Consider the following 14,911-nt stretch of genomic DNA (forward strand, 5'->3'; position numbering starts at 1 on the left):
TGTTTCAAATGCATATCCCCCTCCCCCCATGAGCTTTCTTCACCGTCCAGCTATCCATGGCAAGACCGACTTGGAAGACCTCAAAAAGTTTTGAAGAAGTAGAAATATCTTTTAACCAAAAAATGTTATTTTCCATCCTGTGTGAAAAATGCTGTAATAGACTTTTTCTCAGATAGTTGTGAGCAACAAGCCACAAGAGGGTGCTGGAGGAAGCCAGAAAGAGGTAACACTCTCTACAACCCAGGCCCTGGAGCATATGAGGAAGACAGAACTGATTGATGATGATGATGATGATGATGATGATGATATCACCTTTCTTTCCTTTTCAGAAAGACTGCAATAGAACTGCAATGTATTTAAGTCCAAAAGAAAGGCAGGATGAGTTTTGTATACCCTTGAAAGTTAATTCATAGCTAGCACCTTGAAAAGTCTGTCAGTTACCCTGTGTCTTACCTTGCATAATTAGCAAACTTTCTGTCTCCACTGTGGGGGCTCATGCTTGTGCTTGTGCTTGTGCTGGTAGTGTGTGTGCACACAGAGTGTGCTTGAATGGCTCAAGAATATGAGCCACAATGCATTTTTGCATAGAAGACTTCACAGACTCCTGTGCAAACCTGTGCAGACTAGGACTCTTGGCATCAGGAATGAAAGTGAGATATTGTGCTCCTTTGTCCTTTTGAATCACCTCCCATCCCAAAAAGAGGACAAGATCAGAAGCCCTGATCTGTGTAAAAACTGAATATGCTGGTCTATATGTATATTTACTTATTGTAAACTGCCGAGACGTTTTGTAGGGTATGGGATATAAAAGCTTTTAATAAATTAATAAGTGCAAATTTAGAAATATGAAACTCGTGACTATTATGCTTCTAAAAGAAATTCAGTTCATCTTACCATGGTGTGGAAGTTGCACATGGGGCTGGGAGGAAATTTTGCTTGAACCTATCAGGAAGTGCTATTGCAAGATGTGTCTGCAAAATGCAGTCACAGCTCTCGGGGTGCAAGCTTCGCATTACAGTGGAGTTTACAGTGTGTTGCAGCCGGCTTGCTGCATCACACACAACAGCGATCGCAAGGGAAGTAGGAAAGATGAAGCATGCAGGGAAATGGCCCTTTGAATCTCATCTGCCTTTCCAAAAAGATCTGTTAGGCTCTGTGCAGAATCACTGGGGTGAAGGAGTGGAGGAGAAGAGAGTAAAGCAACTAATTCACAGCCCCTTCCTGAAAGTCAGGACAGGCCCCACTCTCTCCTGCATGGTCTTTTACAAGCATAAATGCCATTGAGGGAAATATTTACTTCTGAGTAGACATGCCGGGGAGCATGTTCAGTTCATTCTTTCTCAACCAGCCCTTGCAGCAATGTGTGGAGGAGGGGGTGTTATTCACAGATTCACATACCCACAGCTGCACAGTAGTATTTCTTTTTAAACCCAGTAGATATTTCATCCTTGAAGCCCATCTGAGGCCACCAGCCTGCTGAGAATGAAGTTCATTCTCCCAGAACAGTGCCATGAGTTTAGCACACAAAGAAACAGATGCCACAGAAAACCCCACAGCAAGTACGGATGCCACTAGTCTGAGGAAATCCAGGACAGAATGGCGGAAATGTCATGAGGAGCTTGGCTTTGGGTGGCTTTACAATGCTGACAAAATCCCCAAGAGCTACTTTGATGTGGTGACTAGAGTACAGGACTGCGGACTTAGGAGATCTGGGTTCTGGTCCCTGCTCAGCCATAAAACTCACTGGGTAGCCTTGGGCCTGGCTTTCAGCCTAACCTACTTTACAGGGCTGTTTCGGCAAGATAAAATATTGCTATCTATCCACCTTGGTTCCCTCACAAGTGGATATACATGCGAGGAGGGAGGGAGTCGGAGTGGATCCAGCCCCAGGATACGTGTGTTCCTTGCTCATCTGCTGTCCAGTCATCTGCTTTTGATGAGCAGCTTCAAGGCCCTCGGGCTCTTCTTCCTGATGGGTCTCTGTCTTTCAATTGGACTTGGCCTGGACAGCCCTTCCAAGAAAGGATGTCTGTATACACAGGACAGTTCTCTGGTGGCACTTCAAATAGAGGACAGTAAAAGAGGACACATGGCCGCTCTGTCTCCCCCCTACTGTGCTATGGAAAGGATGCTGATGGTTCTTGCTGTTGTTACTCAAAGGGACCATAAACCTTCTTTCACTTGCTTGTATTCTGCAGCTGGGGACAGAGTTTGTGACTCTGCTCTTCTGCTTCTGGCAGACTTAGCATTCACAGCCCCGAAAGTAACCCTCCTTTGCTACCTCACGCTGAAGTTTGCTATATACTGTCACAAACAGAGACCCCAATTGGGCAAGCCATCCACAGTGGATCAGCTTTGGGACCAGCTTTGTATATTCTCAGAAGTGATGGGTAGGAGATATTCCAAAATGCATTTTATGTACTACCGTGTGATGCACAAGCCTTCTGTTTGCATGTTAATTAGATGCAGATATATGTTACTCGTGGATCTACTTTACACTGCTTTGGGGAATATGCTGAGTGACTCCAACTGTAAAGAGGAAGCCTATTGTAAGTAAACCTTTACATTCATTCTCATCCACCCACCCAATACACACACAGACATGTTTATGCATAAATGTACACATGCACAAAAATTACTTCTAGCACACGCACAAAAATAACTTTAAGCATGATATCAAATTCTTAGCAATATTTGGGTTTTATTTATGCAAGGCTGGATTACCAAGAATACCTTGACTCTGCAATCACACTGCTCTGCAAAAGGCACAGAAATATTTTATAAAGAAACAAGTTATTGCTGAAACTATGGAATACCTAGAAGTTTAGCTGGCATTAGGCAATATTGCTTTCAGCACAGTTGGACAGTCTCTGCCCAATATATTCTAATCTGTACAACTGAAAGCACACAGGAGGGGAAGCAGGGGAAGGGACATCCCGTGTCAACAAGGAACTAGCATGAGTCTCAACTGGGGTTCTTTGTGACCCCAGACAAAAGCATGGAAAATGTTGCATTGGAAAAGCCTTAGTGTTGGCTAAAATTTTCCACTTGGGAAGTTGCAACCAGTACAAGAATGGCATTCAGCTACCAGCAAATACAGGTAATTTTAGGCTGAATCCTTCCTGAGGCTATGCAAAACAAGAAAATCTGCATAATAGTTTGGCCTACTAACTTCTAAAAAATCAAAGCAAAGTTTTCCCTCAATGGATTTTAATTCTGTTTGTTGAAGAATTTTATTATGAATCTTAGCTTCAAAAAGAATCCAAGATAATTTGTACTGAACCTTCTCTTGTTCCTCTGTTTGAGTACCTATTGTTTGCAGTGTAAAAGTACCCCATATAACTATTCCTATAGAGTTCCTGGGGTACTTTTGTGCCCTGGGCATGGTTTGGTTTATGGAGTGGGAGACTATGAGTCAGGAGGATGAAATTCAAGGACGTTTTAGACCAGGCACTTTGTGGCAATGTCCTGGAAGGAAAGGTCTACAGATTTACTAAGTTAACAGTACAGAATGTGAGCCTGTTACCCCACAGTGCAGGGTGAAAATAACATTCATACACCAGGTTACTATTCAATCTAGAGCAGACCCAAAATATGTAGAGTCCCTGTGAGCTAGTCACTGCCAAGCACAGCTTCTTTGCTTCCCTCACACTTGCTGGCTCTGAACCAACCAGCTTCGGTCTGATGATTAACGCAGGACCCATTGCCCTCAATGGACGATTAGTCATGACTTAGTTTAGGTGGATCAAGGCAGCCCAGGTTGCCTCCCCATTGGTGATAGTGGCAAAAATGCATGTGTGGATCCACCGGCAAAGTTTCGTCACCACAGGCAGAACTTTTGCATTGTCTGCTGTCACCTCAAACACTATACCATTCAGTGGAGAGCATCCGCCTTTCCTTGAGGTCCATCAGTTGATGAGACCTCAGGAGAAAATTCTGTGAATAATTCAGTATTGTTCTATAGTCTCCTTTCGGTTGGAGTTCTACAAGACCAAGCTGCTGGTCTGTGGGGATTGGGTCCCTTTTCTGCACATCTTCCTTCTTCTCAGAACATGGCACTAAACAGACTTTCTTCTCTTGCCAAACACATTGTTAATCAGTTTGGCCATGGATTTAGACCCACTCGGGCGTCTTTTCTCTTTTCCTTTGGAAGTAGAGGTAAGATTCTTCAAGATTTTCATGAACATGGTTGCCACCTCCTGACAATGTTCTGCTGCAGACAGTTCACAGAAGTGGCATTTGTAATCCAGGGCCAGCTTTTGTCCTTCATCCCAGCCAATTTCTCGCATGTGGCACAGATCTTGCTTGTTCCCAACCAAAATGACAGTGGACTCAGAGGCTCTGAGGGACAGCAAGAAGAGGAAAGGTTTGCAAACACAATTTTGTACATGCATTTTATTCTGACAGCTCTGACATGATTTATGCCACTTTGGTAGATACACTGCTTTTAAGCTTCTCTTACTTGCCCTTTATATATTTAAAGGTCTTTTCTATTTTTTAGAAGATACTGTAGGCCACCCCAACAATGTGCCTGGGAAAAAAAGGAGTCCATAGCCCTAAATAAACAAATACATAGTATTCTATAAAATGTGGCATGTAAATCACAGGCTGAAAAGAGCAGAGATTCAGTGGAACTCTGTTTATATACAATCCCATTCCTCAGCTTTAAGCATCAGGCTTTCAAGAGCCTTGGGAACTGTGGTTTATTGAAATCCTAAAATGTATCCTGTAGGAAGATCCCTATCCTCTTCACCAGTGGTGTAGTGAAAATTGAACATGGAAGGGTACAGCTCTGGGACACTTTTTAGAGGAGGCGCTGTAACATCATCGGATGGAATACCCCGGTAATGCCTTCTCAGACTTGTCCTTGGTCTGAGAAGTGAATACTGTGATCATGAGGTTCTCTTACAGCTCACACATTCACATCCAAGAAGTCAAACAGTAAAGAGGCTGGGTTTACATCTTTCCTTCTCTTGGAAGGAAAATGTTTCAATTAGAGCTTTGTACAAGGAAGTTCTCAAACTTCTCCATTTGATTTCTGGGCAGAGATGCTGGGCGAACAATTCTGCCTCATCCTCCAACAGTTTGTACAGGTAGGACCATTGGCAAGAGTTGTAACACAGCCTCTTACCGGGCCCTAATTTTCATCCTTCTCAATGTGCCATATCTTGAGTCATTTCAGGGCTCAAGGGGCAAAAGAGGGAAGACAGCCACCATATAAAATTAATTTAAGTGTGGGACATCAAGGAGGCTGAGTTTCAAGAAGTTTGCACAATGAAAGAAGGTGAGTACAGAATCCCTCATGCCAGCCAATGAGAACTTCTCTAAGTCTTCTTCCCTGAAGTCCTATTCTATCAAATAGAACCAGAGAACCAGTATGGTATAGTTGGACTAGAGGTCTGGTTCTAATCCCCACTCAACCGTGAAGCTCTCTGGGTGACTTTGGGCCAGTCATAGACTCTCTGCCCAACCTACCTCACAGGGTTGTTGTTGTGGGGATAAAACTGAGAAGAGGAGGAGAAAGATGTAAGCTGCCTTGAGTTCCTTGAAAGGAAAAAAGGTGGGATATTAAATTGTTGTTGTTGTTGTGATCATTATTAATTATTGTATTAATATACCAAACATTATATTGTGCACAATATAATTATTAATTTATTTGATATATAAATATATTGATTTAATAATTATTAAACTATTGAATAATTATGTCATCATGCATTATTAAATTATGTGATCATATAATAATATATAATACAAAATATAATTATTAATAAAAGGTATAATTAGCATATTTGCTTTGCAAGACCAGGCTGGGCGACTTATTTTATCTTATTTTATTTTATATTGTTAACTTGTTTTATATTTTATTCTATTATATTTTAATTGATATGTTGGTGAGCCGCCCCAAGGCTTCGGCAAATGGGGCGGCATAGAAATTTTCTAAATAAATAATAAAAAAAATAAGAGGAAGCCCGCAAGTACTAGAACAATGGATTCCTCGTGGGTTCATCCTGACAGCATGTCCGGATAACAAGTAAGGGAGGTTTAGGTGTGGCAGTTCAGCTTTTCAGAACGGGAAAGAAATTGGGTAAAGGCCAGGACACAATTGGTGATCAGGGGAAAAATGGGCCATGCAAGGGTATCACTGCCTGTATTTATGTATTATATTTCTATCCCACCTTTCTCCCATTGTGGAACTCAAAGTGGTTACATGCAGTTCCCAGGTGGTCTCCCCTCCACGCTCAGGCCAGCCCCAGACCTGCTCAGCTGCAGAATGGCAGGTGCTTTATGTGCCTTCAGACCATCTTCTGGACCAGCAGCCCAGAGGAGCAGACTGCTGCCTCAAGCACCCAGGTTTGGCCCTGGGGCTGAGGTTCTGCACCTTGTCCTTCTGCCTTCTCAATGGTCACCTTTTCCTGTCTCACCTTTTGCAAGTCCCTGTGTGGCATTCCCGTAGCCTGCACAGCAGGGCCTTTGCAAACGCAAAGGAGGTTCTGTTGCTGATGTCGTACACAATGACAAATCCGTCTGCCCAGTGGAACTCATCCGTGAGGGACAGCTTTCCTCGCCGAGGCTGGAAGGCAGGAGAACAAACGGGGTGGGACCCTTTGCTTGAGGTGCTGAGCACAACTTTAAGAGCATCGTAGTGTGTCATTCCTCAAATCAGGAGTGGCACACACTCCCTGGAAACGCATGACTTTTATTGTGTTTTTATCATCAATATGATGAATTAGTAAATCTGGGTACTGCAAACAGCTCACCGAGTTAATCTTTGACTCCTTTATAGCTCTGCAAATAGCCATCTTTGAAAGAAGCCCTTTTGCTCTTTTACAGAACAGTGTGGAGAACTCACCAATCACATTTTTATTTTTTAAAAAACTCATCATGTTTCAACATGCTGTGAACCTCTGCATGAGCTTTGGCTATTGGACAGTATAAAATTATTATAAGTGAACTTGAAAAACTATTGCAGCCAATATTGCTCCACTGAATGCACTGAAGCAGATGTCACTGCCGACGGACTTTGCTATTGCTGCAAGGCTTTGAATTTGGTGTAGATCCTGCTGGACAGACCATGTCATCAGGAGAAGATGAAGCAGCAGCTGAAACAAGTGCCAATATTCACATCGAGACAGGTTCAGACCTGAGGAATTCACCTGAACTAGCCTTCAGTTCAGGCTCCAATCCGTTCCCCCACTCCACCCCCACATTGCACTTTCTCTTGACGCCAGTTTCCCAAAGAACTGTGGGAATAATGAGACTCAAAACCACAGGGGAGCATTCTTAATGGGAGGCATAACTTACTCGTGAGCAAGGATCGTATATTTCCAGGTGGATTTGCTTTCCATCCAGACACATATGCTTTGTATAGATGCACTCTGCAAGGAAAAGGAGGGATAGGTTTGATCTTGGGACTAAATACACAGGAGTCACCGCTCATGCACCACTAAAGCAGAGATGAAGAACCTTAGAATCCGTGCTCACCTAGCCCCCTCCCCCTGCATCTGCATCTGACCCTATGGAGTTCCCCGGATGGACAGGTCCCCTTCCTATGCTCCTGCCTCCTTTCCCTGACAATGAATTATTTGATGCCTTCCCAGCTTTGTGCAGACGTCCCCTGCCACTTTAAAATGCTGAAAAGCCTCCCCTTAGTTACAGGTAGGAAGGGCTTTCAGGTAAATGTACTTTGACCTCATCCCTGGCCATTCCCACCACTGGACTGCAGCACTGGAAAGATTCTGTGAAAATTAAGTTGGCCCGCAGGCCAATAAAGGTTGTGCATCTCTGAAGTCAAAGATCAGGAAAAGGTTAACTCAGCCACTGCCACCCAGTCTGAAAGGATTTGTTAGGCCTTCCTCCAGAAGCATCTTCAAGAAGACTGTGCATGTGTTTGTGTGTGACATCTAGTTTTCTGTGTACAGGGACTTACTCTGCAATATGGAGAAGCTTTTAATAACCTGAGCTCCCAAAAACACATTGGAAAGGGACAGTCCTGGTGCACACAAAATTATCTACATAGTGTGAACTATTCATACTTTTCGGCCACCTCCTTAGTAAGGTAAATGCAAGAAACCCAGACCCAACCTGACAATTTCTCCAAATGTTCCTTCATCATTCCTATTGAGGACAAGCAAGAGGCCAGGAATAGGGGTAGAGAGAGTTTTTATAGTCTGCCCACACACACACACTGTTGGCATGCTAGGCACATAATATGGGCAATTGCCTGTTCCTACCTCCCATTTACCTGTAAATTGCCATTTCTAGCCCAAGCCATTCTGGCAGGGTGAATGAATGTCTATCAAATGGAGTAAAAATGGGGAAGGAAGAGGGCAGATGGACAGAAAAAAAGAAAGATTCAACACAGCATTAGTTCTAGGGAATACTGACTAAAAGCTAAGGCAAAAGCTTCTTGGAAAAGGTGGAATAAGCAGAGTGATTTGAAAGAAGTTACTTGTTTCTTCATCCGTATGGCCAGTCTCCATGGAGGATCTGAGTATCTGACGGAGCCGTCCTTGACACAGGAACTGCTTAAGAGATCTGATATGCAGAGAGCTGCAAGAGGCAAGGTAGATGCATGCCTACCAAATTCATGAAGGCTTACCAGAATCCGAAGCATATTCTCCAATGAAACGCCTGGTGAGGAAGCGCACTGTCAGGGCTGCAGTGAAGAACAAAACTAGACATGAGAAAGGAACAGCCTGGGGAGCTGATGTGCCACACTTTGACTTTCAGTCATCTCTGACTATTCGGTCATCTCTGGATTCCCTAGGCTGTCTGCCCCATAGGAAGGTTGCAGCTTTATGGCCAATAAAGCAATGTACCTTTGGGTGGGGGGTGGGGGGGTTAGATTCAAACAGAAGACACAGTATTGCTATGTAGGGAGGATACAGATCACAAAAGTCCTGTTAGGGCTTTTGGCCATGCGCATTCTTAATACCAATCCTGGATTAAGCAAGTCAGTATTAATGCATTTCTCCAGCTTTATGTGTATGCATGCTTTCCATACGAATGTAAACCAAGGTGGCACATTTGTTTTTCTCCAGGTCACATGATCCCTGATCTAGCTAAATTCAGATGTGACTCAATCTGCTGTCCTATACACACTTACTGCCAGGATAAGTGGTAGCACAAATCTAGACTAACTGTCTTAGTTCTTCAGCTAGTTTTAATACTTAGGATGAGCTTTCCTAAGTTACAGTGCACTTCATCTGATGCCATAAGTGAAACTGGACAGTTTGAGTCTGAGAAGACAGTTAAGGTAAAGGTAAAGGTTTCCCCTTGACGTTAAGTCCAGTCATGCCTGACTCCAGGGGGCGGTGCTCACCTCCGTTTCCTAGCCGAGGGAGCCAGCGCTTGTCCGCAGACAGTCTCCCTGGTCATGTGGCCGGCATGACTAAACACCGAAGTGCATGGAATGCTATTACCTGCCCACCAAAGTGGTACCTTTTTATCTACTTGCATTTTCATGCTTTTGAACTGCAAGGTTGGCAGGAGCTGGGACAGAGCAACGGGAACTCACTCCGTTGTGCAGATTCGAACCGGCGACCTTTCGATCAACCAGCACAGCAGTTTAAACCACTGTACCACCTGCAGTCCCGAGAAGACAGTTAGTGATATGCAACTTCAGATTTAAAAATGGCCCGCAATATCCAGACCTGTTGCAAATTCCTTTTTTATCTAAACTTACAGAGGATTGTGCCTTGAAACAAACAGCTACTTAGCAAGCATTCTTTTAAACAGCAGCTACAGACTACAAGGTGCATCAAGATTCTTTATAATGTGCATGGAACCCTAGTCCCTAATGAGCCCCTGGGCCACACAATCAAACACTTTCATCCTCTGCTGTTCTGCAGCCTCACATTACAAACAGCCAGGTGCAGCACCCATGAATTTGTCCTCCTTGGACTAACTGCTCCCTGTTTCTGCGGAGGACAACACAGGATCCCTGGTGCTAAAGGCTTTTGTGCACACACAGCTGGAGTAGGAGGCAAACCAAGAAGCAGAGAAGGAAGATTCACAGGAGCTGTTTCTTTTAGCACTGAAACACAAACCTTTTCAGTACCCTGTTATTTGTCTCTTGCTTTTCAGGTGGCAGACATAATTTTCAGGCAATCTTCCATCCAGGCCCTGATCTGACTCAGACCTGTTTAGGTTCAAGAAGGCTGTTGCACGATCAGCCTGCAGACCTTACCCAAAGCCCTTGCAAGCTCTCCCACAACAGAACTGTATTCCACTGCCAAAAATGGACCACTGGAGGTAGAGCTCGAGTTAGGAGCCTGGTTTAGTGGGTAGACTTGGGCACAAGTCCAGGGTCAGAATTCTTGCTGAGAAGCCATGCTCAGTGGGTGACCCGGGGCCAGCCACTATCTTCAGGCCTAACCTAACTCAATGGCTTGTTTGGCAATCCTGAACTCCTTGGAAGCATGATGGGACGGCAATGTGGTGGACTTTTTAAAGATGCTCAAAACAAAGACTAGTTTTGTTCAGTCGGCTGTAGTACAGATTCAGAAAAGAAATGGTACGTCTTGCATCTGGACAATAATAAGTATGAAATGATGAAACAACCTGGGGAGGAGGGGGTCCCCACTCTATGTCATGCTTCCTTGACTTTTTGGAGATTTCTTCATTCTTTGTAACTGATTGGTAAAGCTCAGTTTAATTAATTGGCTCTTAAGAGGTAGGTGCATGGATCCTTTAAAAATGACTACATTGGCTTTCCCCAGCCTGGAACCCTCTAGATCTGCTGGACTGGGTACTGCTGGCTAGGGATGATAGGCATAGTAGTTGCATAGATCTGAAGGCCAACAGGTTGTGGGAGGGGGCAAGCTGCACCATAGCAAAACCTGAGTTACTGAGTCCAGTTATTAATTTGTGGGCAGGGGGTTATCTTTTATCAGATTTATATATGTGAATTTCATTTACGGACTTCTAATTCAGTTTCTGTTGCTATTATACCATAAGGATCCTATTAGAATTAGAAGTGGAAGAGTGTGATGTGACATATGGGGAGTTGATTATATTTATCACTGTTCCTTAAGATTTACAGCAGGAGGTTATGCACATTTACTCAGAAAGAAGCCTCTTTTAGTTCAGATTGGTTTGTTCCCAAGTTCATGTGCCCAGAACCTCAGTGGCAGAGAGTTATTGGATGTGTGTGTTTTGTTAATATATCATTCAAGTCAAGGATCAAATCTCAGTGTTGATGTTTCAGAATGCAAGTTCAGCTTCTGGAAGTTTGAACTGTTTCAAACATAGATCTGGAAATTCATTTCATAATTTAGAAAGCAGGAACTCCACTATGTCCCAGAATTCCAAAATTGGGATTCAGAGTTTGAAATTCAGCCAAATTTATACCAGCCTTTGTTCTGAGCTCCTCTGTGTTGCTGCCATATTATTTGGCATGTGTTGTTATTATACATTAGGGTTGCCAAAACCCAAATTTTGGCTCTGTTCCTCTACCTTAAACGGAAAAATACCACTTGAAATTTAAGCAGGCAAAGCTTTTCTAGGCATTGGAGGGAAACATATGTTGGGAGCAATGTATATTTAGACTGAATGCAGCCCCACAGCTCTCTGCAGGCTGGATGAGGAATTGCAAGATGCATTCATAGGATTTCACCATTCATTGCTATATGTTAAACTATATGTTAGAGGGAAAGGCCTGAAAAAACTTGGCAAACTTAATTGGGTATTTGGAATGAACTGCATTTGAACAAGAAAAAAGCACCCATAAACATAATATAAAAATACAATGTTTAGACATATGGAAGATAGATCATATTTCAAGAGAATGGAAAATAAGATGGTGAGTGGCAGGTACATAGATTTTATAATCTATATGATGCCAAGATATATATGAACGCACAAATGAAACACAAACTGACTTGCCCTCCCCTACATCTGTACAAATAATAATAAAAGGAAATCTGCTTAACTTTTATTATGCTATCAAAAAGTGCCTATAAACCGGGTCAATTTGGGTAGCAAGAAAAAAGGAGGTCTCTCTCCAGCAAGACACAATGCGTTCGCCATTGAATCGGACTGCGAGGTTCTTACCAGATTTTCCTGTCCCTTCGCTGCCCAGAACTGCGACTTTGATGTCATTCATCGTTGAAGTAGCTTTGGGCACCTAAAGTGATCCCAAACTGGAAACTTCCACGCAGGACAAAGGGGAGGGGGGGGAGGAAGGAATCGATGCTCGTTTCCTGGTTTGGTGCTTTGCTTTGTTTTCCCCCGTCTTAGCGCAGTTCTCCCTTCCAGTCCCTAGAGAGCCATTCTGAGCTGTTGGACCAGCGCTCAGTCAACTTCTATATAGCGCCTACGCTGAGGACGCCGAGGGAGGGCGAACGGGGAGCATCCCCTGGCGACGTAGTTCAAGGACCCGCCCACCTTTGGCTGCCCCCCCCCGCCCGCCCCTACTCTGGGAAAGACGGATCTGCCTCTCCTTCTTCCAGCCTGTGATCGAGGCTAGGAAGAAAGATATTCATCTTCTCCTCTTTGCAAAATAAACCGAGCAAACCAAACAAGTCATAAATTAAGAGTGGAGCAGGTCGCCTGGAAGAGCCGCTTTCTTTCTGGGTCTTCAGCGCCTGGATGGATCCCTGGAGGGGGAGGGAGTGAAATGGACACAGATTTTGCGCGACTGACCTCCTTAGTTTGGGAACTTCTTGTAATGCACTAATGCTTCGCTAACCCGTCTTTAATCACCCCCTGGTTGGAGAGAGAGAGCCAGTGTGGTGCGGTGGTTAAGAGCGCAGGACTGGGACTCAGGCGATGCCAGTTCTAGTCCCCACTTGGCCACAGAGCCAACTGGGAGACTTTGGGCCAGTCACAGCCTCTCACAGGGTTGTTGAAGGCATGAGACTGAAAGGAGGAGGAGGAGGAGGATTGTGTAAGCGGCTTGAATTCCTGGAAAGGCAAAAAGGCAGGGTATAAATATAGTAAATGAATAAATGGGATAGGACAACCGTATGATTTTGGGCCAAACATGCACTCTCAATCCAACCTACCTCACAGGGTTGCTGGTCTGAAGATAAAATGGAGAGGAGGAGGAGGAGAGCTATGTAAGCTGCCCTGAGTTCCTTGAAAGGAAAAAAAAAAGGGCAGAAAGTGGATGGATGGATGGATGGATGGATGGATGGATGGATGGGGTATGCTAGATGGTGGGGTGGGGAGGCTAGGTGGGGATGTGCTAGATGGTGGGGTGGGGAGGCTGGGGCTGTGCGATTCGTTCCCCAGCTTCCTTCTCTCCCTCTCCCTGCTGAAAGCAGCCCTCTAGATAAAATGCAAGGCATGAGGCAGGGAGCAGTGGAGCTTGCCACCCTCACTCTTCCACCTTGCACTGGGTGCTCCTAAGCCTCCCAAGTCAGATCGTGCAAGCCATGGGGCTGATGAAATGGTGCCCTTGCATTACCATTATGCCTTAGGTTCATTGGTTGCTCAGTGGCCCATGCTGGAGAAAACCAACAGCACTGGAATCTATCTACTCTTTGGACCTGGGATCTCAGCAACAGGATTAGGCCATGAGAACAGCTTTTGAGGGGCAAATGTTCTTACAGAGGAATTGACTTCCTGGAATATGAATGAAGGCATTGTGCGCATATCGTTGCCATTGGGTGTATTTTTAGTATTGGAATGCTAACTCCCTTCTTCTTTTTTAGCTCCTATGTTTATATTGCACTGTGAAACATTGTGATTCTCACCGCAAAGGAAGCATTTAATAAACCCTGAAAGGAAAAGGGTGCCTTGAAGACGGCACTTGATGGGAATTTTATTTTTCTTTACATTCCAGTCATGATCTTTTTTTAAAAGGGGCACATGAAGGATGGTTGAAAAGTTCCACACAGCTAATTAACTTCAGAAACGTAAGTAGGAAAGGGTTCCTTAGAGATGCATAGGGGGAGAACTGGCCATAGCTGAGTGCAAAATATCAGCCCCTGGCACAGCAATCTGCTCTTTTGAACCAGCCGCTAACCTGCATGCAAGGGAATTATACTTATTAGACAAGCTGTTCCTGGCCATCATTATCATCCTATGAAATCCCAACCTACTGTACTCCAGATGTTTTGCATGATGATTTCCAGGATCCCTGGCCTTTGGAACTTGATGTCCAAAACATCTGGAGAGCTTCAAAATGGGGAAAGGCTCAGCTAGGAGGAGAAACACTCTGCTGGTTTAAGCCAAGGCAGATTCCCACGTTCCAAAGGTTAGGGAAGGAACCTTAACCCCATGGAAGAGTGCTGAATATGGGTTCAACATAGTCTGTCAATGAACCATGGGTAGTCACTGAAATGCAAGAGGTTGTGCTTCATGGATCCTACCAAGAATAAAACAAAAACATGGTGAAGACCCCACAGTTCACAATCCGACAAGAAGCCATGGCTTCACTTCATGGGTTGTTCATGGTTAAGCCATTGGAAGTGAGCACAGCAGGATTCAGACATTGTGATGCACCTTTTCCCCCCATGATTCAATGACAATCCATATTCATCCATATGCAGCCCCCGAGTGCGAGTTACTGTGCTGCTCGATGCCAGGTCGATCAATAATAAATCTTCCCTCATCCATGACTTGATTGTGGATGAGGGGGCTGACCTGGCTTGCATAACGGAGACCTGGGCGGGAGAGGGAGGGGATGTTGCCCTCTCCCAGTTGTGCCCGCCCGGGTATCTGGTTCAACACTGTTCACGCCCAGAAGGGAGGGGAGGGGGAGTCGCATTGGTTTACAGAGCCTCCATCTCTCTCACGGGTCTTCCGGTCCCTTTGAGACCAGGGCTGGAGTGCCTCTACTTGGTGTTGGGCGAACGAGACAGATTGGGGATTCTATTGGTGTACCGTGCACCTTTCTGCCCAGCAGTCTCCCTATCTGAGCTGACAGAGACCGTCTCGGACCTGGTGTTGAGGACCCCCA

General features: G+C 44.6%; 1 protein-coding gene across 1 annotated transcript; it reads right to left on the minus strand.

Moving 5' to 3' along the window:
• Nucleotides 1-2,792: 2,792 nt before the first annotated feature.
• RERGL (RERG like) lies at nucleotides 2,793-12,109 on the minus strand. The gene is made up of 5 exons (XM_044455454.1): nucleotides 12,058-12,109; nucleotides 8,603-8,659; nucleotides 7,306-7,379; nucleotides 6,426-6,574; nucleotides 2,793-4,341 (listed from the first exon to the last, which is right to left on the minus strand). Exons 1-5 carry the CDS (start codon nucleotides 12,107-12,109, stop codon nucleotides 4,059-4,061), a joined length of 615 nt encoding a protein of 204 aa, XP_044311389.1. The 3' UTR covers nucleotides 2,793-4,058.
• Nucleotides 12,110-14,911: the final 2,802 nt, after the last annotated feature.

The sequence above is a fragment of the Varanus komodoensis genome, unplaced genomic scaffold (genome assembly GCF_004798865.1).
Source record: "Varanus komodoensis strain SLA01 unplaced genomic scaffold, ASM479886v1 scaffold8, whole genome shotgun sequence".
Lineage (NCBI taxonomy): Eukaryota > Metazoa > Chordata > Lepidosauria > Squamata > Varanidae > Varanus > Varanus komodoensis.